This window comes from Chenopodium album, chromosome 22, assembly GCF_948465745.1.
Source record: "Chenopodium album chromosome 22, dcCheAlbu1.1, whole genome shotgun sequence".
Taxonomy (NCBI): Eukaryota; Viridiplantae; Streptophyta; class Magnoliopsida; order Caryophyllales; family Amaranthaceae; genus Chenopodium; species Chenopodium album.
The window spans coordinates 31,554,662-31,578,049 of record NC_137855.1 but is presented as its reverse complement, the minus strand read 5'-3'; the positions used below and the strand labels follow the sequence as shown (position 1 = coordinate 31,578,049).

At 31.2% G+C, this 23,388-nt stretch overlaps 1 protein-coding gene across 1 annotated transcript; it reads left to right on the top strand.

Moving 5' to 3' along the window:
- The first annotated feature begins 13,878 nt into the window (after positions 1–13,878).
- LOC145605831 (protein trichome birefringence-like 41) lies at positions 13,879–20,741 on the top strand. The gene is made up of 5 exons (XM_081661894.1): positions 13,879–14,329; positions 16,238–16,409; positions 19,311–19,486; positions 19,579–19,737; positions 20,269–20,741. The coding sequence occupies exons 1-5, from the start codon at positions 14,064–14,066 to the stop codon at positions 20,555–20,557; spliced, it is 1,062 nt and encodes a 353-aa protein (XP_081518020.1). The 5' UTR covers positions 13,879–14,063; the 3' UTR covers positions 20,558–20,741.
- The last annotated feature ends 2,647 nt before the right edge of the window (positions 20,742–23,388 follow it).

Genomic DNA, 23,388 nt, shown 5'->3' with positions numbered 1-23,388 from the left:
ATTGATTCGTCCATTATTATTGTTCGTTCATCAATTATTTTTTGGAGACGGAAAATAAATAAATAAAAACCCTAAACCCTAAATACAAACCTACCTTTTGAGATCTGAACAGTTGTTGAGCAATTCCAACCTTCGAATTTGGGTACACGAATTGCGGAGGTCGTTGTGTAGAACTTGGGGGGCATGCGTCACTAGGAAATCTGTACCGGTGGTGGCGTTTTTCGCTTCTAAGGCAATGGGTTCCAAACCACGGCACAACAGAAGGAGGTCGGATCTTGATCAATTGTAACGTGTTCTTGTCTTTGTCCTTGATTTCGACATGTAATTTTTCCAACACTCTTCAGCAGCTAGTGCTTGTCGATTTGCGTATTGGAGATGAGTTTAGGGTTTTTTCTATCATGATCAGGGGTCCTTTTCTCCTCAGGATCGCGAGAGCATTATGAAAAATCCTTGAGGTATTATTATTATTATTATTACTATTATTATTATTATTATTATTATTATTAAAGTGTGTGTAAAATTTATTGTACATGGAGTACAATATGCTGAAGCAGAGGAAGAGAGACTAATCTCGTCTGAAGCAGTTGTAAGCAGCACTTCAAGAGAGACTAATGCTATGTCTGAAGTAGTTGTAAGCAGCACCTTAAGAGACTAATGATATGTTCTGTACAAAGTGGATTTTAAACACCTTTTTTCTAATTTAATTTATTTGTTTATCACTTGTTTTCTGTATTCTGTGCTTGTAATATATACCAGTGTGTTACTGTGCTCCTTTGTCTTTCTTAAATCTCCTGTCTGGTTATCTGCATGATCACTCAACCATTCTGTTTCAAGTATCTTGATAATATTCCCTTATCAATTTTTTTTTTTTTTTTTTTCAAAAAATAAAAAACACTCTCTTGTTACAAATAATACAAAACATATATCGGTAGTGGAACTATGTGTAATTTGAAAGGAATATTAGATGTTGAAATGAAATATCCAATACATCAACTAGTTTGTTCCAAAAATTCTAAGTTACAACTTGTAATACACACAAGAAAGTAGAAGTTTACACCAAATCAATAGTTGCATACTTTGTATGATAGCAGCTATGGGGTCATATATATTACAAATATCTGTCAAAATTCTAACCTGCTACATTTATACAACCCTGCTTATCAATAATGGAAATGGATACTTCTCTTTTGATACTTGAGTAAGCACATATATTTACTTTTCTACAACAACATATACGCAGATGACTTATGTACACGGGTGAAAAAAAGAGGCAAGATTGGTGATGTTTTTCCTAGCCATTTCCTTGTGGGCATCATCTTAAAGGAAACTAAAATTAGTGACAATTCACTCGTGTTTCTGAACATTGGGAAGATTACATCTTCTGGGACCCATCAACTTTTGCAGCTTGGACAGAATTAAAATTAATGGTAGGTCCCTGATTCTTGGTCTGAAAGTACAATGCAGCAAAAACTCCCTCTGAAACAGACGCAGAGCATTTCTATCTGTCAAATTAAGCTAATCCTGAAAGGAGTGGTTCATATAAAACCATAAAATAAGCATCTGGAATGATGAGCTAGGAGGTGACTAGAAATAAGCATCTACAATATCTGTCACATTCAATTCATCTTTCCTCGACCCTCTTACTAATTGTTTGTTGAAAAACTTTTGAATGCACCCGGTTTACACTAATATTAGTGTACATCGAGCAGTATAAGGGTAACTTTTAGCTAATTTTAGGGTAACTTTTTGCTTTTTTTTGGGTAACTTTAAACATAATACAATTTTTATATAAATTGACAACAAGAAAAGTTATATAAAGGTAATTTAATTACATTCAATCACTAATAATTGATTTTTAGTCATTTAAAATGTGATTCTTTACTAATAAAGCGTAGATAATTTTTATTTGTATTGGGTAACTTTTATTCATATTTGGGTGATGAGTCTATTTTATATATATTTTATTCCTCGTCCCACGGTCATATTTATGCATATCTGAGCTCTGCGAAGCTATTTTTATTACTAATGTGCGTTTTCTAGTGTTTTTGTAGAGTTGGTATTATTTTGTAGGAATTTGCAGATTTATGACAATTCCCGAGCTTATTGAGCCATTACAAAGATATTGGAGTCGGATCGTATTTTATGACAATATATTTAAAGCCCAAGACCTAGTTAAAGGGATTTGGTTCGGTAAATAAGGGCTCGGTTTTGGTGAAGGAGTCCACACTATACAACCAAACAAGTGTCACGGACCAGGAAGGAAAGAGCAATTGGTGAGTGCAGCCAAGATAGCTACAACAAATGAGGCCCAAAACACGCGGCCCAAATAAAAAATGAACATTTAGTTAAAAAAATATGAACATGAAAAAAATGAACATTTAATAACAAAGAATGAACACGTAAAAAAAAAAAAAAAAAAAAAACCATTTAATACTAAAAAGTGAACATGTTATAAGGAAATGATCATTTATTAAAAATGAATCTGATTATCATATATTTTAAATTTGCTAGACCACGACCTTAAAAATGAACATTTAGCTAGAAAAATGAACACATAAAAAAAAAAAGAATATTCACTAATAAAAATGAATATGTAAAAAAAATGAACATTCAGTAATAAAAAGTGAACATGTCGAAAAAAAGAAATGAACATTTAGTATATTAGAAATGAACCTTTATCATACAACCATAAAATTGGGATCATATACATCGGAAATTCTCCAACTTAAAGGCAAATTCATTGTACATATCATATACTTCTTCATCACTTCTTACTTGTTTCCCTTCACTAATTCAGAGTCTTTGTCTTCTACAAATACAATTAATCTGTACTCACTAAAATATAACAAATAATCAGAATTTTCATAATCATCACAAAATATGTTCATAATAATTATTTAGAATGTTCATAATATATAATCATCAATACAATACTTAAAAATATAAATAATATCACACTATATGTCATATGCGTTCATAATCAATAACATATATGTTCGTAAAGAATAACGAAACATATACATTCATAATAAATTGTTCAGATTTTCAACAATAAATGTTCAGATAATTTAACTTTCAACCTAATAAAAATGAACATTTAGTATTAAAAAATAAACACTTATAAAATGAACATGTAACAAAAAAGATATGAACATTTAGGATATTAAAATGAACATGATTTTCATAAAGGTTCAAATTTATTGTACATAATTATTAATGAAAAATAAAGATAAAATAAATTGTTGAAATATGTTCATTTTTTATGTATTTAATATTCATTTTCGGTGTACTAAATGCTCATTTAGTAAAAGATGTTCATTTTTTAATTGCTACGTGTTCTTTTTTTTTTTTTTTTTTTTTTTTTTTTTTTTTTTTTTACAGAAATTATACTCAAGATCGATTGTAATTATTGAAACTCTAAAAAATTGAATATACACCTTAAATCTAATCATGATTCATCATAGAGAAAATAATTATTGATTTGTAACATTATTAGAAATCAAAAGAAAAAAATCAAAAGAAAAAGAGAGAGATAGAGAGAGAAAGAGAGAGAGAGAGAGAGAGAGAGAGAGAGGGAGAGAGAAAATAACTACAAATTAAGAAATACAATTGATATTCATTAACAATTAAGGGAATGTTTGGCCAAGTTTCTGGAAAACAACTTCTAGTTCCTAGAAGTAGTTTTCCAGAAACTATTTCTCCAGAAACACTTGTAAAAAACAGAATTGTTTGGCCCATCAAAAATCAGAAATGATTCTTAGATTGAGAAAATTTTTTTACCCTCTTTGGCCTATTAGGTGTTTTTTTTAAAAAAAAAATTTATTTATTTAGGAGAATAAATTAGTATTAATTTCTTATACATTTTTGTTAATAATTTCTACCATTTTCTCTCTCCTTCCCTTCACTCATCATCAATGGCAGCACCCCCCACCCGTAACACCCTCCACTCCAACAACCACTACATCTCCGTCCCTCCTTCCACCGCAACAATCACCCCCTCTCCATCCCCCCTCTACTCAACCGCAAAAACCTCCCACAGTCCCACAAAATTGGCCACCAACAACCCCAAAACCCACCACAAAATCAGCCATCCAACCCACCCACGAAAACACCCTCCATGGAACCGCCGCCCAACAAAACCCCACCCAAGAAACCCACAACTCATAAAATTACCACTTACACCTACCAAAACCCCTCCAAAACAGAAATTACCGAATGCATTGAACAAGAAAAATGTAGATTATTGGTTGAACTATGAGAGAGAGGGAGAAAAATGTGGTCTTTTCATGAGAGAGAAATTGTGAAAGATGCAGTGTATTTTATTTCTAATGGGACAAACGGTCCATTCTTATTTTTATGGGGGTATTATCGTCCAATAAAACTTTCATTAAATGGGTATAAACAGCTCCCCGAGAAACTGAAAGTAGAAGCTTGGATTTGGTGCTTCTGTTTCTCAAGCTCTTTAAGAGCTGTTTTGGGCTTCTAGAGAAACAGAAATTAGCTTTCCTTGAACCCCTGTTTGGCCCAATTTTAGATTCTTTGGCTGAGAAGCACTTGTAGAAGCTAGGCCAAACATGCACTAAGCAATTTAAGTGATATTCATCACAAACTCATAATAATTTCAAATAGGAAAATAATCAAACAATAAATCATCATACATGATCAACGAAATCATACAAAATACAATTACAAATTGATAAAATCTAACCTCCATTGTTTTCTTTGACTTCAACTTTCTCTCTCCTCCATTTTTTTCTTTCCTCTTTGATAAAGCCAAATGATTGAATATGAAACTCATAGATTTAGAAAGAAAGGAGTATACCCATCAAAACACGAATTACTAACTCAAAAATTTATATAAAGAAGAAGAAAACTTTAAAGATTGAAGGGAAGTAAGGTAAAGAGGAGAGAGAAAATTTTAAATTGAGAAGAAAACTGAAGAGAGAGAAAAATAATAGAGCTAAGGAGGAAGAAGAAAGAGAATTAAGATATATGGAAGAAAAAAAAACGCATGTTCATTTTAACGTATTTTATGTTCACATTTAATGTTGTTGCAGCTAGCTTGGCTGCACTAGAATGCAGCCAAGAATTTGCAAGGAAAGAAAGAAGAAATGGCCCAAAGCAAAAGAAGGCGCAAGGCCCAGCCGCAACTCCAGTTGACCGGGCCCGATTGGGCGAGGTCAGGCCCGGTCGGGCGGATATCAATGCAGGCTCCTTGCTATTTGGGCTACTTTGATTTGGGCCGCGAGAATGTGCGTGTTGCTGGGCTTATCTCTTCACAGCTTTTCCACTAATTTAAAGTTAAGCTAGGATTCTTTTTCCTTAGTTGACTTTTAATAGGATTCCTTTTTCATTCCTTATAAAAGGATGGAGTGGGAGTGGGTAGGCAAATTTAGTAAGATTTATTTGTTTTGTTTTTCTTAGTTTAGTTTTCTTCCCTTTTCTTATCACTTTTATACTACCTCCGTGACATATTATTTGCAACGATTTGACATAAAGTAGAGAGGAAAATACGGAGGTAGTATTAGTATTCTCTTTATCGTAATTCTTGCTTTTTTATCATGCTTTCTTTAATCGCTTTGATTAGTTTAGTTTTAATTATGCACGAGTAGTTTAATTCTAGGGTTCTTGGGGGATTCATAATTAATATGAAGGGATAATTTGTTATTGTTAATTTTGACATTGCATGATAATTTCTTATTGAATTGTTTTAACGCTTTACAACCGAATTATGAATCGAGCAAATGTGATTTGCTTGTAAAAGTATAGCAATATTGAATTGATGAATCGAGCAGATGTTAATTTGATATTAAAGGGTATTTTCAATAGGAACTTAGATCTGATAAATTGCGAGAGCCTGTTAGATCTATGTTGATTAATAAATTGCGAGAGCCTGTTAATCATGTTATTTATGCAATGTTAATTGTTGATTGTTATGTTTTACCCTGGAGTATTATTTATTGGTGAACCTATGCCCTAGGTCTTTAATTCATTGATTTTTCTCTATCCTTTATCTTCCCTACTTTTAACCTTCGTAGTTTAGTTTCCCTTTTACAATAATAATTTGGTTACTTGATAATCTAGATTTTATTAATTAATTAGGAATAGAAAGACTAGTTTCCCTGTGGATTCGCCCCTACTTCCCTATCTACTTTAGTTAGAGGATTTAGGAATTACTTTTGATTAGGTGATACGACTTTAGCCTGTCATTGGGTAACTTTTATTTAGTTCAGGGTAACTTTTGATCACTTTAGGCTATCTTTATAATGGATGTACAATAATTATTGTACACCCGATTTTTTAAAAAGTTTGTTTGTTTGTTATATCCTGACCCCCGTCGATTAGTATTCTGTTCCAATGGTTAGCTAGAAGGCGATTGGAAATAAGGTTGCTGCAGAGCATCATCCACAGGCAATCGATCATCCTGAACACGAGATTAAAAATAAATAAAACACAAGTCAACCATAATAAAAGTAACATGCAGAAAATGCAATTTATATCACCAGGACAGCTATGAAGTTACACCATTTAAGTGATTCAACTTACTATAGGTTTACAGGTATTTTGCAAAATGCAAAAATATGCATCAGTTTTGTATAAAAAAAAATGCCACACACTATAAATGGAAAGTTATTTTAGGGGGTAACTATATTATTTCCTTGTTTAAAGCACATGACCCACTAAATACACTACTAACAACCACTCGTCCTATTTTAAAGTGTATTATATCATGTGAACTCCAATTTTCTTAAATACCGTGAAAAAGTGTGTGTTGCAACTATTAAAAAACAGAGGATGTATATTTTATGTTAGACAAATTTTTTGACATTTTGAAGGTGAAAATTAAAGCAGTATTTGGAGCAGAATAGACATCAATATAATTGCTAGAATATACATTTTTTTTAAACCAGATATACATTCAGTATATATTAACCACCGCATACTATAGTATTAACAGTAAAGCACATAATGCATTTCTGCTAATCACGTCATCTCTATATGCCAAGCACAAGCACTACCTTGTTTTCCTCCTAGAGGACCAGTCCCGGAGAACTATTTTGTGTGTGTGCTGGGGCCGGGAAAAAGAGGGGAAAAGGCTGGAATAGAAAACCCAGCAGGATGACAATGAATCACACCCACTATTATAGTTGGGTAAATGAGAGCCAAACACCCAGCAGGATAACAATGAATCCCACCCACTATTATAGTATAGGAGATGGAAGCACAATCATTGATTGTGATACTCTCACAACCACTATGAGTGTAAATAGTCACACACAAATAATTCAAGACCTACCCAAATTGTTATACGGAGTACAAGGAAAAACATTAATAATTAGTGGGCTCATAGAATATCAATCAAAAAACATGGGGCAATGGGATTTAAACTAGGAACAAACAGACATTTAAAGTTTGACCATGACTATCTTGATGAATACAGGATTGCTGGTATAAGGGAAAGTTAAAAAATTATGTACAAGGTTAGCCCAAAACAGATCCTATAAGAAAAGATATTCACCTGGTCATGTTGGCGTGTAGTGGAATGGCCAGGGACTAATATGCACATTTCCATGAAGGACCTAAGCCCGACCAAGCGAGAAAAAAGCAGCATCTTATCAGTAATAAAAAGCTTTCTCTGCAAACTAAGTTTCTCTCTAGTGCTTTCATACACATTATTATTAGCGTCATTCAACACTTTGAGCCCATATAAGCCATACTTGTGTAGGCGTGTAGCTATAGGGTTCTTAATTAAGGAGATAGATACTGAAGAAGAATTTCAAATACTACACTGCTGGTATCATTAATTATCAATATATAAGAATCGTACTAAAAGACAAAGATGTCGTATTAGCAATGTGTTCAAATTCCAACTTCAAACTTAAACCCAGTTTTTCAGTTATATGTTAAACAATTTGTGACATCATAACAATAATACATTAGCATACAACATTTCAATCAAAGAAAAAAAAAAGACTTTCCCTAAGTAACTGCTGACCATAGCAGACATTTCTATCTTCTGCATATATTATTCAGATTTAAATTTGGTTTAGTTCTTCACTGAGCAAAACACCTATAACATATCTGATACGGCTATAAGGTAAGCAAGTAAAAGGCAAATAATTTTTCTAGCAGGACATCATGAACCTCTTCCATGCAATATTAAAATTATGGCAGGAAATCGGGAATGCTACTCCATAAGTATTTGTCAATTCAGTGAAGTAGGTGGAATATTAATGATCATACAACCATAGAAAAAATCATGACCGAATTTACCTACATGCAAGCTCCTTCAAGTTTTCATTCCAGCCTTTAAGAAGCTTATCTAGAAGAGCACGGGCTAAAGAGCTAATCTGGACATGTAAGTTGACAAATATTAAATTGCTTCTAGGAGCATAGACTTCCACTACAGCTATTTGGGAATTGCATACTTGGGATTTTTGCTTGTAGGTCCCTGAAACCAACTTGTATTCAATAGAGCTTCCGGGGGAGTGTATTCAAATGTCTGTTCAGCTCTGTATTGAAAAAAGTGAAAATTTGTAAGCCATAGCATGCAGTAGTGTATATTTCTGACTACAATTCTCACAAAGTCACAAAAACCCTTAAATATAGGATTGATAACATATGGATTAATATAATATTCTATATTTTCTCTCAAAATAACACATAGTTCAACACAAAAATAGTGGACAAATGAAGACATTAGACATGCAGTTCACATGTGATATTAATGCAGTTGATGGCAAGGATAAAACCAGCCTTTGATATAATAAAAGAACATATCAAATTCACATAATAATAACTCAAATGATGTTGTAATATGTTATCAAACGACTAACATTTAAACACTACTATCTAGATTCTGGAAATCTGTATCACAATAACTTAACAAGAAAGTTAGATTCAGTGTTTTTTCTATATGTTGTAGCAACTCCCCCCCCCCCCCAGTTTATTAGGTTTATAAATGGCAGTAATGCAAACAATATCTAATTAAGCTTAGTAGCACCTACAAGAACTAATATAGTTAGGATGAGACATAGCTAGATTCCCTCTAGTCTCAAAGAAATATTAGTATATGGTCCTAACTAGGAAGGGAAGAGAAAGCATTAACAAAAATACATATAACCTATGAACTTTAGAAACCAGACGCGAACTATAACTGTGAACAACATTTCTGATCTTAATTGAAAATCAACTAAAAAGAAATGCAAAGGTTTCAAGTTTGGCAAGTACCTAGACAGGCCTTAAAAATGTTTAAACCCATATAAACGCCTCATGGTGAAGTCATCGATTGCACAATTTACATTACCAAAGTATGACAGACTAACACACCAAAGGCAGGTCAAATATCGTTTTTAAACAATGATTGCTAGAGTTCACATAAAGATTAGACAGACAAATCAACTTCTAATTTAACGAATTCAGATTGAGCACACCCAAACTAAAACTAAAAATAACAACGATATAATCAAACAATACTAGAGTATTTTGTCAAATCCAAATCTCTGAGTAAAGCCTTTAGCTACAAGGCGTGCCTAATATCTCTCAAGGGAACCAACAGCTTTTAACTTTACATCTTTTAACATTTTCCCAAAACAAATTGTTAATGATCATTGTACCTGCAAGAATATGTTTTCTTTGATCTTCAGGAAATCATCTTTTATGTAGAGGAGTACACACGATATCACGCCTGCATCATACAAAATTATGCATTACAGTAAATCATCTGAAAGAGAGAGTAACTCTGATTGTTGTGTAATTCCACCAAATAGAGAGAGTGCAAGAGAGAAGAGAGAAATTAAAGATTAACAACCAATAATATTTGGCAGATTCAAATATTCAATGGCTTTTATTTAAGTCATCAATAGTTCAAAAATTAGCAATGTATCACCCTTTTATTCTACAAATATAGATAACAAGCTAAGCATAATAATCAACTCAAAATATCTAAACCTACTCCAAAATTTTAAAAGCCCACATCACAAATTAAAGGCTTAATACATTTACTCGAAAAAAGTGTGTGTGTGTGTGTGTTTTTTTTTTTTTTTTTTTTTCAGAATTCCCATATCTTAAGTTGCAGAATCACATCAAGCTAAGCATTGAAACATACATGCCCACGCCTTACCAAGACCCTAAGCAAATATTTAAGTAAAAAAATACTTATGTGACCCACAAAACTTCACTTTCCCTTCTATCATTAATAGCCTATTAGGAGAGAATACATCAAGAAATTAAGTGGACATATATAGGACGAAATTAAATCAATCAAAGCAAAGATAAATCACATGAAAATGAGAGCATGATCAAGTCCAAAATGGAGTAGTCTGGGTATTCTGTTAATGATGATGTTAGAAATGTTTTGTTTTGATAATAGATTGTCCGCCAAAATAAAAACACTTTGCGGGAAACACATCCATACAATCATATTCAGAACTACCCCGAGTAACCCAACTTAGTAATACTTTATTTTATTTATTTACAAATAAAACAAGCGTTCCAAATTAAAATTTTACATGCCTTCATTTATTGTTTCTTTTTCAATTTCATGCATATTATCAGCTTAAGTAAAAAAAATAAAAATAAATAAAGATATTGTAGGTATTCATATGATTTAAACATACAATTGATACAACCTCAAATACTATGGATATAAAATGACCACGAGCATTACTCGGGCCCAAATACTATGGATTTCTAAAACTTCATGCAATCAATAATTGAATCAAGTTCTTGCTTATGATAACTACTTTCTTATTATCTTTATGAAATGAAACGAGAACAACTTACGTATTGGTGGGTGGGGAATATGGAGATAAGGGGACTAATTCCATGTGAACCAATTAACTTAGGATTTGGACAACCTATGTGATTTAGCTACTATCCAAAATCAATCAATGTTAATTTGACAATTGATAAACATGAACTTACGTATTAACTGAAATGCTTAATTAATTAGTCTCTTTTGATACGTCTATTTATTGATTTGAATGTCTAGAACCAAGTGAAAATGAAAGATTTGTGTAATAATTATGAATGAAAAATTCGTTTACCCTCATTCATTGGTTCAGCGTAGACACAAAAATTCTTAATATTTCCTTTATATAATAGAAATAATGAACATAAACCGTTAGGCAAAAATGTTGGATTAATGGCTTTAAAAGCCCTCATAAGTTCCGCCACTTGGCCAGATTGGTAAATAAAAAAAAACTTTAGCGACAATTTGGTAAAAAAACTTACTCTGACGACAATTTGGTAAAAACAAACCTAACAATATGCGACAATTTGGTAAAAACAATAAACTTCGGCGACATTTAGACCAAAAATTCTATTTTATTCTGACAAACTCTTTAATAATCATTATTTAATTTATTTTTGTATTTTTAAATTTATTTTTCCTTTTAAAATTTTTGAATAACTATGGGTCTATTCACATTTACTGAATTGAAATGAACTAAACAGAACTGAATTGAACTGATTGGAGCTGAACTGAACTGAAAAAAATATTTTATGAGAGAAGGAAATTAGGAGCTGAATTAAACTGAACTGATTGGAGCTGAAATGAACTGAAATTAAGTAAATGTGAACATGCCCTATGTCATCTCCTTTTTATTTTGCTAAATCCTGATACCAAATTTATTTCCTACCCTTTTAAAAAACATTTTGTTAATAGGGGGTATAAAACTTAATTGAAAAATGATACTTAACATGTTTTTTCTTGAAAATATTATTTCCATACAAAAGGATTGGTAAAAAACCACGAAAAACGAACTAAATTAAGTATTCGCGAGTAATTTAATGAAAATTTATGTTTTTTTTTGGGTTAAATGTCGCCTGCGATAATTTTATTTACCAAATTGTCGCTTAGGGTTAACATTTTTTACCAAATTGTTGCTGGGGTTATTTTTTTTTATCAAATTTTTGCTAAGGATCTTTTTTATTTACCAATTTGGTCAATTGGCCCCCTTGATAAACAAATTTTTTTTTTATCAAAGGTTATAAACTTGTATTTTCTATTTTTCAAGCCGACTGTTTCTTGCAAGGATGATGTTCTATAGTTTTATATGTTATAATTGTACCATTGGAGCTAGTAAAGCTTCTTTGGGTAGTTTATCGAACCTACTCCATAGTTGGTATTTTTTATTATAAATCTATTATGCTGATGCCAAACATTAATCCTTTTTTTTTTTTTTTAATCCTCTTCAACATAGGGTTCGTATGGCATCGTTGTGGTTTTCTGTTTTTTGGTTTTTTGTTTTTTAAAAGTGTATTATATATGTCACATAATGAAATAAAAATTATATAGACTTATTAAAATCATGATAATTTTGAAAACTGACAACAGAAAAGTGGAAACACCTTTTTCTTATTTCCTGTTTTTGGTTTTCAAAAAATAGAAAACTGAAAACCAAAAATGATGCCAAACAAGCCCATAATGTTTTGTTTTCAGATTTTTTAAATACTTTGAATTTATCAGATTCAAATCAACTAATTGGTTGGAATATACCTAGATGTATATTTTTGCAAATATTCCACCTAACATAACATTATCTAACCTCTTTTTTTTTGGTGAAAATATTATCTAACCTTATAATAAGATTTGGAATGTATTATTAGTATTTCCATCTTTAAAATAATATATGTGCATATATATAAACAATCTTTTCTTTCCAATTCAATAAATTAAAAATGATTCTCCATCCAATAAATTGTACTCTCTCTGTTCCTGATAATTCAACTCATTTTGCATTTGTGCGATCTCCAGTGATTATCTTTGACCATGAATATCTTCGGCTATGTATAGGCGAAAATTATAAAAAGTTATTTTATTTTGACCCCATAAATAGTTATTTAGTCAAATATTCAGAAACGGAGGTAGAACATCACTTTATTTTATTTTAAGTTTGTTAAAGCTATAGGTTTTATAAGATAAAAAAAAAATTATAGATATTTATAATATTGCCTTCCCTTTGAAGCTAAGTTTACAAAAATTGTAAACCTTGAGCGCACCATCCACTTCTTATTCTGTAAACACAAACTTTTTAATGGACTTGCATGATTGCATGTACCAAATTATTATGGGACCCAAAATATGAATCTAGCTTGTCACTCCATAAAATTATTGAAGTTTCAACTTTCAATTAATCCAAGAATCTTAGCTATTATCATCACCCCATTATTTTTGTTAACGAAAACATGAAAAGGATCTCATAGAAAAAAAGAGTCCGTTACTTTTACCCCTACATTATTATTGCTTATAAGACTGGTATATATAACAGTATAATATTGACAATCAAAACAAAATTATTAATTCTTAATAAAATGACATTTATATGTATAAATAATACGGAGCATTATTATTAATTCTAGCTTGTTCACAAGATTTCTTAAAAAAAAAAAAAAAAAAAAAAAAATCGTGCTTTTGTGTGCGGTTGGTTGATCATATCATGTGACTGCTTATAAAAAAAAGTCATATAACACTGACCGAGTAATATCTATAATATTGACAAACTATGTACACATGTAATACTGACGACTGAGTAACCCATATATCACTAACGAAGCTAAGTAACACCTTCCCCTCAAAAAAAAAAAAAAAAAAAAAAGAAAAAAAGCTAAGTAACACCTAGAGGGCCTCTCCATGTCAACCACATATAAGAATTTGGGATAAAAAAAATTTGCAATATAATCTCACATTTTATAAAGATAGATATATATCACATATCAATCAATATCTTTGCTTTGATACGTTAATCTTTCAATCAAGGAAGGAAATAAAATGAATCATGATATGAAAGCAAAACAAATCTCTTACATCAAACTAATTAGCTGTATATATATGCATGCATGTATTATTCATTTTTTAAGCTAATTATTTAACCTCACAAAAAGGTAACAAAAATAATACTCCTTCATTTTTATAGCTCTTATCTAACATATAGATGTTACGCATATATTTATATATATGTAAGTAGCATAAATTTTGTTAAAGCAAACCATATTATCTATCACACATTATTTTTAGTCTTGACTCTCTCGAGTTGTGACACAATCATTGTTCAAACAAAATGGTACGTCGGAGGTGTACTTCGATTGTTATTCTTCCCGTTATTGTGTTGCTTACGGTTCTATCAGTCACGATTATAGAATCGATGGCGGCTGATGATGGTTGCAACAGATTTGAGGGGAGTTGGGTGTCGGATCCGAGTTACCCGTTATACGATTCGTCGGTATGTCCATTTTTGCGTAAACAATTTGATTGCCAAAAGAATGGAAGGCCAGATAAGTCTTACCTTGGCTATAGATGGCAGCCTACTGGATGCAATCTTACCAGGTAACTCTTAACACAATATTATTTTTCAAAATTTTTGAATGTGTTACTACATATTCTTTGTGTTAGAGAAACTTTTGAGAATATATACAGAACATTCTCTTAGTACTTTTACGTGTTTTTATTCCATAAATACTTTGTTTGCTTTTCACGACTTTGTTAGACATATCTTACGTAAAAATCTAAATAAAATAATAATTAAAAAATATAAATGTTACCTTTGTTACTTATTATTCCGTATTTGTAATAAAGAGTATTATTTATAAGATATAAAAATTTTACTTGTTACGAGTTATTGAACACTCTCGGTTTTTTTGTTGATTACAAATTGACCAATTTTCTCTCACAAAAAAATTTCAAACTTAAACAACAAATAGAAACGGAGAAAATGTCGATAATTTTTAAAACCACATAATTTGAAAATAAATTACACGAGTCAATTAACTAACATGAGTCACGTGAAATTGTTTACCCGTGACCCTTGAACATAATGCATGATATATGATTTCTTATATTGACCTCATGTTAATCATGAATGAAATATAGAATAATAAATATCTAGTAATATTCCTCGACAATTTATTATACCAAGTATGTGTCAATATTGGCCCCTAGACAAATAAATTATGAAATATTCCTAGACAATTAAATTATACTCGTACCAATTATATATTCTTATATCCTTTAAACTAAACAATAAATATCAATCTCTTATATATATCTTGTGAGATAATTAATTAATTAGCACATTAATTATCAAAAATATTTTTTTTCAGACAATGAAAAATTAAAGATCTTACATATTTTGTATTTCATTACACCCCTAATTAAATAAGAAAACTTTGCCATTTATCCTAAATTTTCAAATTGGATAAGAAAGTGTATGTACTCCCATAGTTGTTAGATATATTTTTCACTCTAGTTAAAGCTAATGTCGTTTGGTTCACACATACCATTAGTTGGTACTCTTGGACTCTTGGTAGGTAAGCTATAGTGCTATACACAACATATAAGAAAAATAAATCACGCTTTATTTATTTTTCTTGCTTTAATTTCGGTTTTTATAAATAGCAATTGGAGCCGTATAAATAATACTATAACAACAACAATTATAATAATAAACCTATACGTATCAATGCAAATTTTTGACTCAAATTTTGTAACAGATCCTAAATAACTTTTATTTATTATTAATTTTTCTCAAAAGTTGGGTTTCATACGAAGTACTAAGTAAATATTATGTGGAAATTAGCAAGCATTAAAAAATATTAAAAAATAAAATAAAAATAAAAAAAACCGATGTTTTAGCGTTAACTAGCGAACCCTATGAATTTATGATGTTTTAAGCTCTACCGGTGTTACTTTCAAAACAATTGAAGGTTGGGGACTTGGTGATAAAATAACAATAATCATTTTGTATTTTTTTCAAGCTTATACTTTATGATAAATATTTCATGAAGTTTTTTATGTGGCCAACTATAATAGGGGTTACTTCTTTGTGTTATAGGGGTTACCTGATGAGTATTTAGGGATTACTTTGTTAGTGTTAGAGGGGTTACTCCATCAGCGTTATAGGGGTTACTTAGCCAGTGTGTTACAGGATATACTTGATCAATGTTTTAGGGGTTAATTTACAAGCGGCCACACGGTGTGGCCAGCCGCACACAAGATGTGCTGTAAATATTTTAGCTATAGCGGTTCTTTTATGAACACGGGTACAAGGTGCACCCCAAAGGCATTATCCGCTCGTTCGGATAGTTATTGGTCATTTATTCATTAAATGATTAAAATTTAACATTGGGTGATGCACCTTGCATTTAGTTTATATAAAAAAAATTTGAACTATTTGCAAAGTACTATGATTAACTAGTTCAATAATTAAATTGAACCTTTGTTTATATTAAAATACAGGTTTGATGTAAATGATTTTTTCACAAGATTTAGAGGAAAGAAAATATTGTTTGTGGGAGATTCACTAAGCCTAAATCAATGGCAATCTCTAACTTGCATGCTTCATGCGGGTAAACCAAGCGCTGCATACAACTTGAGGCAGCAACAACCCATGTATTCTTTTCAATTTCCTGTAAGTCACTTCCCATTCAATCTATTGCACTCGATTTCGATCTCTAGCTTAGATTGATGCCTACTTTGTGTATTGTGAATTGTTTTTGCTTCAACTTTAATCGAGAAAACTTGATCACCATACCCGTATATTGTTTCATTCTTAAAGCTTAAACACGAGTGTTATGAATTTGTGATTAATTTAAATCTAATCAACTTCTTTTTTTTTTTTTTGAAAGAAGTCCTAAAGGACATTAAATTTCATTAATAATAGCCATACGGCATCTACAATTGACAATTAACGATAATGAAAACGAATTTAACAAAATCAAACAAGAATAAATCGGGGAAGGGCTAAGAATCCAAATACATAAATATAACAATTCGGCACATTCTCGGTTCGTTGTCTCATACAACTTTTTGAGTGGATCCGTTACCGCTTCATAATTTTGGGAGAAAGAAAATTCTTGTGTTGATTCCGTAACCCGAATCCGAGCCATAATCAATAGTAGCCCCGCACAACTAGAGACCAAATTAAGCACAAATAAAACCTTGTCTTTCGAAGGAGTCCGAAAAACCTTGTCTTTCGAAGGAGATCGAAAATATCTTGTCTTTCGAAGGAGATAAACCCTTTCTTTCTAGGGAGACATTATTGTAACCTAAGAAACAAAATTAAAAACTTAAAAGAAAATAAAGATTGGGGCTTTCCACCGGTGAAATCCGATGGAAGCCCCTTCAAAATTGACAATAGAGGCTAAACTTTAGGAGAGAGAAGAGAGAGAGAGGAGGCTAGGGTTTTTTTTTTCTAAATCTAATCAACTTCTAATAAGATGATATATATATATATATATATATATACCTATACTAAAGTAGAGTTAATTTTTGAAAGAATTTTTCCTAATAATTTTGTTAATAATTTTGTTTTATAGAAATTATAAATCTATATTTTATTTTACGAATTAATAACAACATTATAGTCAACTTCGTAAATTTAAGACAATTATATTCTACGAGTATTTAATTTTTTATTTTCATTTTACAATTTATAGCTGATTAATGTTGATTAAATTACAATTATCAACGGTAACAAAGTATTATTTTAAAATCCGAGCATAATTTGGGAATTAACTGGTATGATACTAATGCGTACATTGTTTTTTACGTAATTGATCATTACCTTAAATAAGGCTTTTGATTAGTTTAAATTAACAACATTTGACTCATGACTATTCACTATTAACTAAGACAAATTTTAACCGTGTGGCCGGGGTTACTCGAGTTACTTGGTTGGGGTTACTTAAGAGGTTAATAATTGAGGGGTTCGATCAAGGATTACTCAAGAGTTTCCTCGATCAGAAGTTACTTGAAGGGTTCGATTAGGAATTACACGAGGAGTTACTTAGTCAGGAGTTACTCATTTAAGAGTAACTCGAGTAACCCCTAATTGTGTAAATAGAGTAACTACGACCACACAGAAAAATCCCCAGTCACTGATATTATATAGACAGTTTTATTCACTTGGTTGCTTTGTTATGTTAGGTGAATGAGACAAGGGTGGTAGAGTATGTATAGCCGCCAATGATAAGGCAATAGTGGGTTTGTCGGGTAAGTGTAGGATGTAGTTGTAATTGGGGCGATAGTGACGGGGTTGCTAATGACTTAACCTGGTAGGTAGAATGAAAATGTTAAATTTGGTTAAAAATGGTGGTTAATTAACTTAAATTAGGTGGGAAACAAACAGGAAAAAAATATACCCTATGCACATGTTACTAACTTACTATTGATCTAGAAAAAGAGCAATCCTGTCAAAATATAGGTGTTAGGTTACACATTGTCCTTGTTTGAACACATGATTAATGGTAATTAAACTAGAATTTTTACCATCTTAGCTAACTTTTATTCTTACTTTTATAGCACTCAAATTAAATATGTACAATAACTTTGATTGGGAGGGGTTCTTTTGTAATGGAGTATTTTTTTCCAGGTCCTCTATTGTTTCATTGATACTTTTTTTTTGACAAGAATAGAAAGGATTTCATTAATGAAAGATAGCCAAACGGCACTTACAAACAATTCCAAGGAAATCTAAAATTCCAATACAAATACAATTCACCTTAGAACTAGTTACATTGCAGATTTGATCAACGATCGCCTTTATAAAAATCTTCATCTGAAGCAATACAATCTGTGAGGTAGCACTAATTCGGCTTGAGATCCACATATGAATAGCTGTTTGGGTGAAAAAACTCATATGACCTTCTAGACACTTTTGGAGATTGTGAAACCCTAAATCTTCAAACTTTTTGACAGACGAACAAACAAATAAATTAAACCTAATAGTAGATCAAACTCCATCATAAAGATGTGTTCTTTTATTGAAAGCAAATAAAAAGTTTTTTTGTGGCTTACCACCGGTAAAAATACCGATGGAAGCCCCTACAAAAATTTACAATTGAGATCAGAAGAAAAGAGATGGAAGAGAAAGAGAGAGAAGGAGAAGATTGAAGGAAAACCTTCAAAAAAAAAGAAGAAAAATCTAGCAATGGAGGCTAGAAAAATCCTCCCAAGAGAGAAACCCTAGAGGGAACCAAAAAACCCTCCCAAGGAGAAACCTAGAGGGAACCCACTTTTAAAATAGGTCTTGTTCCCTTGTTTCACTGATACTTAAACTGCACTTTGTGTATTTAATATTAAAAACAATAATATTGCAATATCATGTTTAAAGTAATTATTCAAAGCATCGCTCGAGTCACACACTACTTTATTGAGTTAAATAGGTGTAAGTTCAAGTAAAGTAGTTAATTTTTGCAATTTACAAATTATGAAAAATAAGATTGAGATTGATAAGAGAACAATTTTACAAGAAGAAACAATTTTCACTTGGAGATACGACTAATTTTCAAATAAATTTTTGAAATTGCAGGAGTATAATCTTGCAATTAATATGCAATGGCATCAATTCCTAGTGGACATAGATGTGGAACCAATAGGAAGAGTTTTGAAGCTTGAGTCTATCAAGGGTGGTGATGCATGGACTGATTTTGACTTGCTCATCTTTGATAGTTGGCATTGGTGGTTTTACGTTCCACCCCAGCAACCGTATGTCCTACTCTATTTATTTATTTTTCAAGTAGCTACCATTTTGCGCCCGTTGGTTAAATTGTTATTAATATATATAAGTGAATTTATAGATGGGATTTCATCCAATTGGGAAGTGAAACAAAGAAGGATATGAATCGAACAGAGGCGTTCGAGATTGGGCTAGGAACTTGGGCTAAATGGGTTGATTCTGCGCTTGATCATAGTAGAACCAAAGTTTTTTATCAAGGCATCTCAGCATCGCACTATCAGTAAGATAATACTTGTCTTATCCTTCAATATGCAAAATAGTACTTTGTATTCTTCTTATCATTTTATCTGACCACTTAACTAATTACTTACTTCCTCCGTTTTCTTTTACTTGCAACACTTCCCTAAAAAGGAAATGTCACAGTACTTGTAACACACTATAAAATAAAAGTTACTTTAAGGAAAAATTATACTACATCCCTTAATTAATTAAAGCACATGGCCCACTAAATTACACTCCTAACAACCACTCATCCTATTTTAAAGTTTATTATATCAAGTAAACCCCACCTTTCTTAATTACCACGCTAAAGGGTGTGTTGCATCTAAAAGAAAACGGAGGAAGTATATCATATAGTCCGTCAAATTACAAACGAGATGTTATTACTCCATTTGTATGTTACATGTACCAAAACAAACCTTTTCTTTCTTTTATCAAAGCAAAATTATAGAAGACAATTACTAATTATTTGCCAACTTTGATTTTATAATCTAACACATCCTAAATGACATAATTCCCATGAAATTGGCAGTGGCACTGATTTTGGGAAACCGACAGCACAAGGTTGTTATAAGGAGACACAACCAATACTTGGACCAAAAAGCCCAGCACCACCAAGCCCAGGAATTGGTATAGTGAAGAACATATTGGGCCAAATGAAGAACCCACCTTTCTTTTTGGACGTCTCATTGTTGACCCAATTAAGGCCCGATGCACATCCACAGAAATATGGTGCCTCAAAAACTGGTGGAGATTGCACACATTGGTGTCTTGCTGGTGTTCCTGATACTTGGAATTTAATCCTTTATGCTTCTTTATAGTTTTTTAGGCCTTTATTTTTCATTTTTTATGATTAATTAAGGTATACACAATTAAAGTCTCATTCTTGATAGACTTAATTTGTTGAATTACACATTTATTTTTAATGAAATGTTTAAGTAATAAAAATTAAATTGTACTGTTTTTTAGGATTATTTATGCTCTCCATTGCATAATTCTTTTGAATTTATAGATTTATATTTTATAGCACTGTTTTTATTATTTTTAATGTTTAAATGTGTAGTGTTTTATTTTCTTTGCATAAGAAATGTGAGTGGGACACAAATCCCAAGTGCAAGAAAAAAAGTACGCACATGAGTGGGGGAGTAAATACTTACAGAAAATATGGGTTATTTTAGGTAGTTGAGTGAATTAAAACAAAAAAACAAAAATAAGAAGGCGATTTGGTCTTTTCATAAATGACAAAAAAAAAAAATTAAAATAAATTGGGATACTTGAAATGGAAAATGGGAAAAACAATAATATGTGATAGCTAAAATGGAAAATGAGAAAAACACTATGGGACGATGGAGTACCATATTTGTGCAAATAAGGTTATATTGGAAGAAAGAAATAACAAAATAAAAGTGGATCCTTATTGGCCAAATAAGAAAGTGTAGCAAGCATTTATTATAACGCGGACGTAAAAGAAAAGTATTGCAGAAGGAGTTTAGAAATTAACTGTGTAGACAATGCTGACAAAGTGTATTATATTTATAGATTAATATGATGATTAAAAAAATATTCAATAAAAAAATTTATTTATATAATAAACTAAATAAAACTCGAACAAATATTTGGTTTTTCAAAGTCATACTACGTACATCTACAATATAAACCAAAACTAGCAAATGTAAATATATAATATAAACTAGATTAGTGTCTGTGCGATGTACGGTAGTAATAATTTTATTTCCAAATATTTATTGGGAACATAATATAAAAATGGGGCAATTCATGTAGAATAAACAAAAATAAATGCATATAAGAAATATGAAATAATAAGGTAAAAATTATTAAAACTGCAATTGAGAATATATGTATATATATATATATATGTGTGTGTGTGTGTGTGTGTGTGTGTGTTTGTGTGTATTGTTGGTTTTTATTTTATTTTATTTTTGGACAACTATTATTGTTGATTACTTGTGTTGAAAATATTTAAAAATAGTATACATTATATTAAATTAATAATCCATGTTATTTCCAATTAAAATTATACAATGTAGATGTTGTATGGATTTTTATTAATGAATTAATTTAGTTCAAAAAAAACTTTTAAAAAATAAGCTATGTAGAATAATTATTATAAAAAAAAAAACACACATACACTAAAAGCTGACATCATATATTAAAATAAAATAAAATAAAAGCTGACATCATATGTTGTACGGAATTTTTCACTACTAAAATTCGGCCATTTTGCGACCGTTTTTCTACGACCGTCATGGAAACGGTCGCAAAAAATGATATTTGCGACCGTTTTTGCGACCGTTTTGGGGTTATAAAACGGTCGCAAAGGTATTTTAATGTATTTTTAAAATAAAATACATATGAAAAATAATTCAAAAAGAAATTAATTTGGTTGCGACCGTTAGTAGCGGTCGCAAAATGCACCAATTACGACCGTTTCTCAAACGGTCGCAAAATTACGACCGCTATTACCGGTCGCAAAGATGCTTTTTTATTTTATTTTAAAAAAAGGTATAAAAAAGGTCCACTCCTAACCCTAATCAGTTGATAGCCGCTCACTCTCTCTTTCCTCTCTCTCTCCTCACGCCTCTCTCCTCTCTCTTTCCTCCTCTCTTCTTCTCTTTCCTTTATCCTTTATCTGATCTGTTTCCTCTTCTCCTTCTTCTCTTCGTCTTATCCCCGATCTCTTTCCTCTTTTCCTTCTTCTTATTCTTATGTCTTTATGCTCCATTAACCGGCGTTTTCATCACCATTTCCTCCATATTTGTTCTCTTTTTCTACATTATTTTTTCTTTATTTTCGATTTCGAATTTTTGCAACAAACAATTTGGGTGTTCGGATTTTCGTTTAAAGCTGAACAATTTTGGTGTTCATAGTCGAATTCGACCATGAAAATTCCAGATCTGGAGTTTTCATGGTCGAATTTGACCATAAAAACCCAAAGAGGATGAAATATTTGTTAAGGTATGTTGATTTCTCTGGAAATTTTGGGGTTTTTTTCGAATTTCCATGTTTGGTTTTGTTTGATTTCGTTAAATTTAGTTATCATTCATTTTTATGATTTTTAGTTATTTTGTTTTTGTTTGAATCGATAGTTTAGAATGCTTTTCGTTAGTTTTTGTTTGATTTATAATGATTAAGTTTTGTTCATTTTGGTTTTGATGTTCATGATAAATTTGTTTAATTTTTGTGATTTTGATTCATTCGTTTTTTTTGTTAAATTCGTTAATTTTTTTTTTCGTTATTTTGATTTTTTTTTTTTATAATTTTTGTTTATTTTGACTTTTGAATTTGATATTCATATGAAATTTTGGTTTTATGTTTAATTTTACAATTTTGTTGGTTTAGTTTTGTGGGTCTTTTTTTTTATATATTTATTTTTGTGGGTAAAAATTTGGGTGGCTGGTGCCTGGTGGTGGTGGGTGGAGAATGTTTAAGGTGTGCGGTGGTGGTGGGTGGAGTTGGTTTGTTTGGGTAGGATTTTTCGGTGGGGGCTGGGTGGAATATGCAGACAGTTGGTGGTGGTGGGTGGAGTTCGCTTGGGTGGGACCTAACGGTGGTGGAGTTGGTTTGGGAGGGAGTGGTGGTGACGCTGCTGCCTGAGAAGTACAGGCAGTGAGTGACTTTTTTTTTGTTTTTT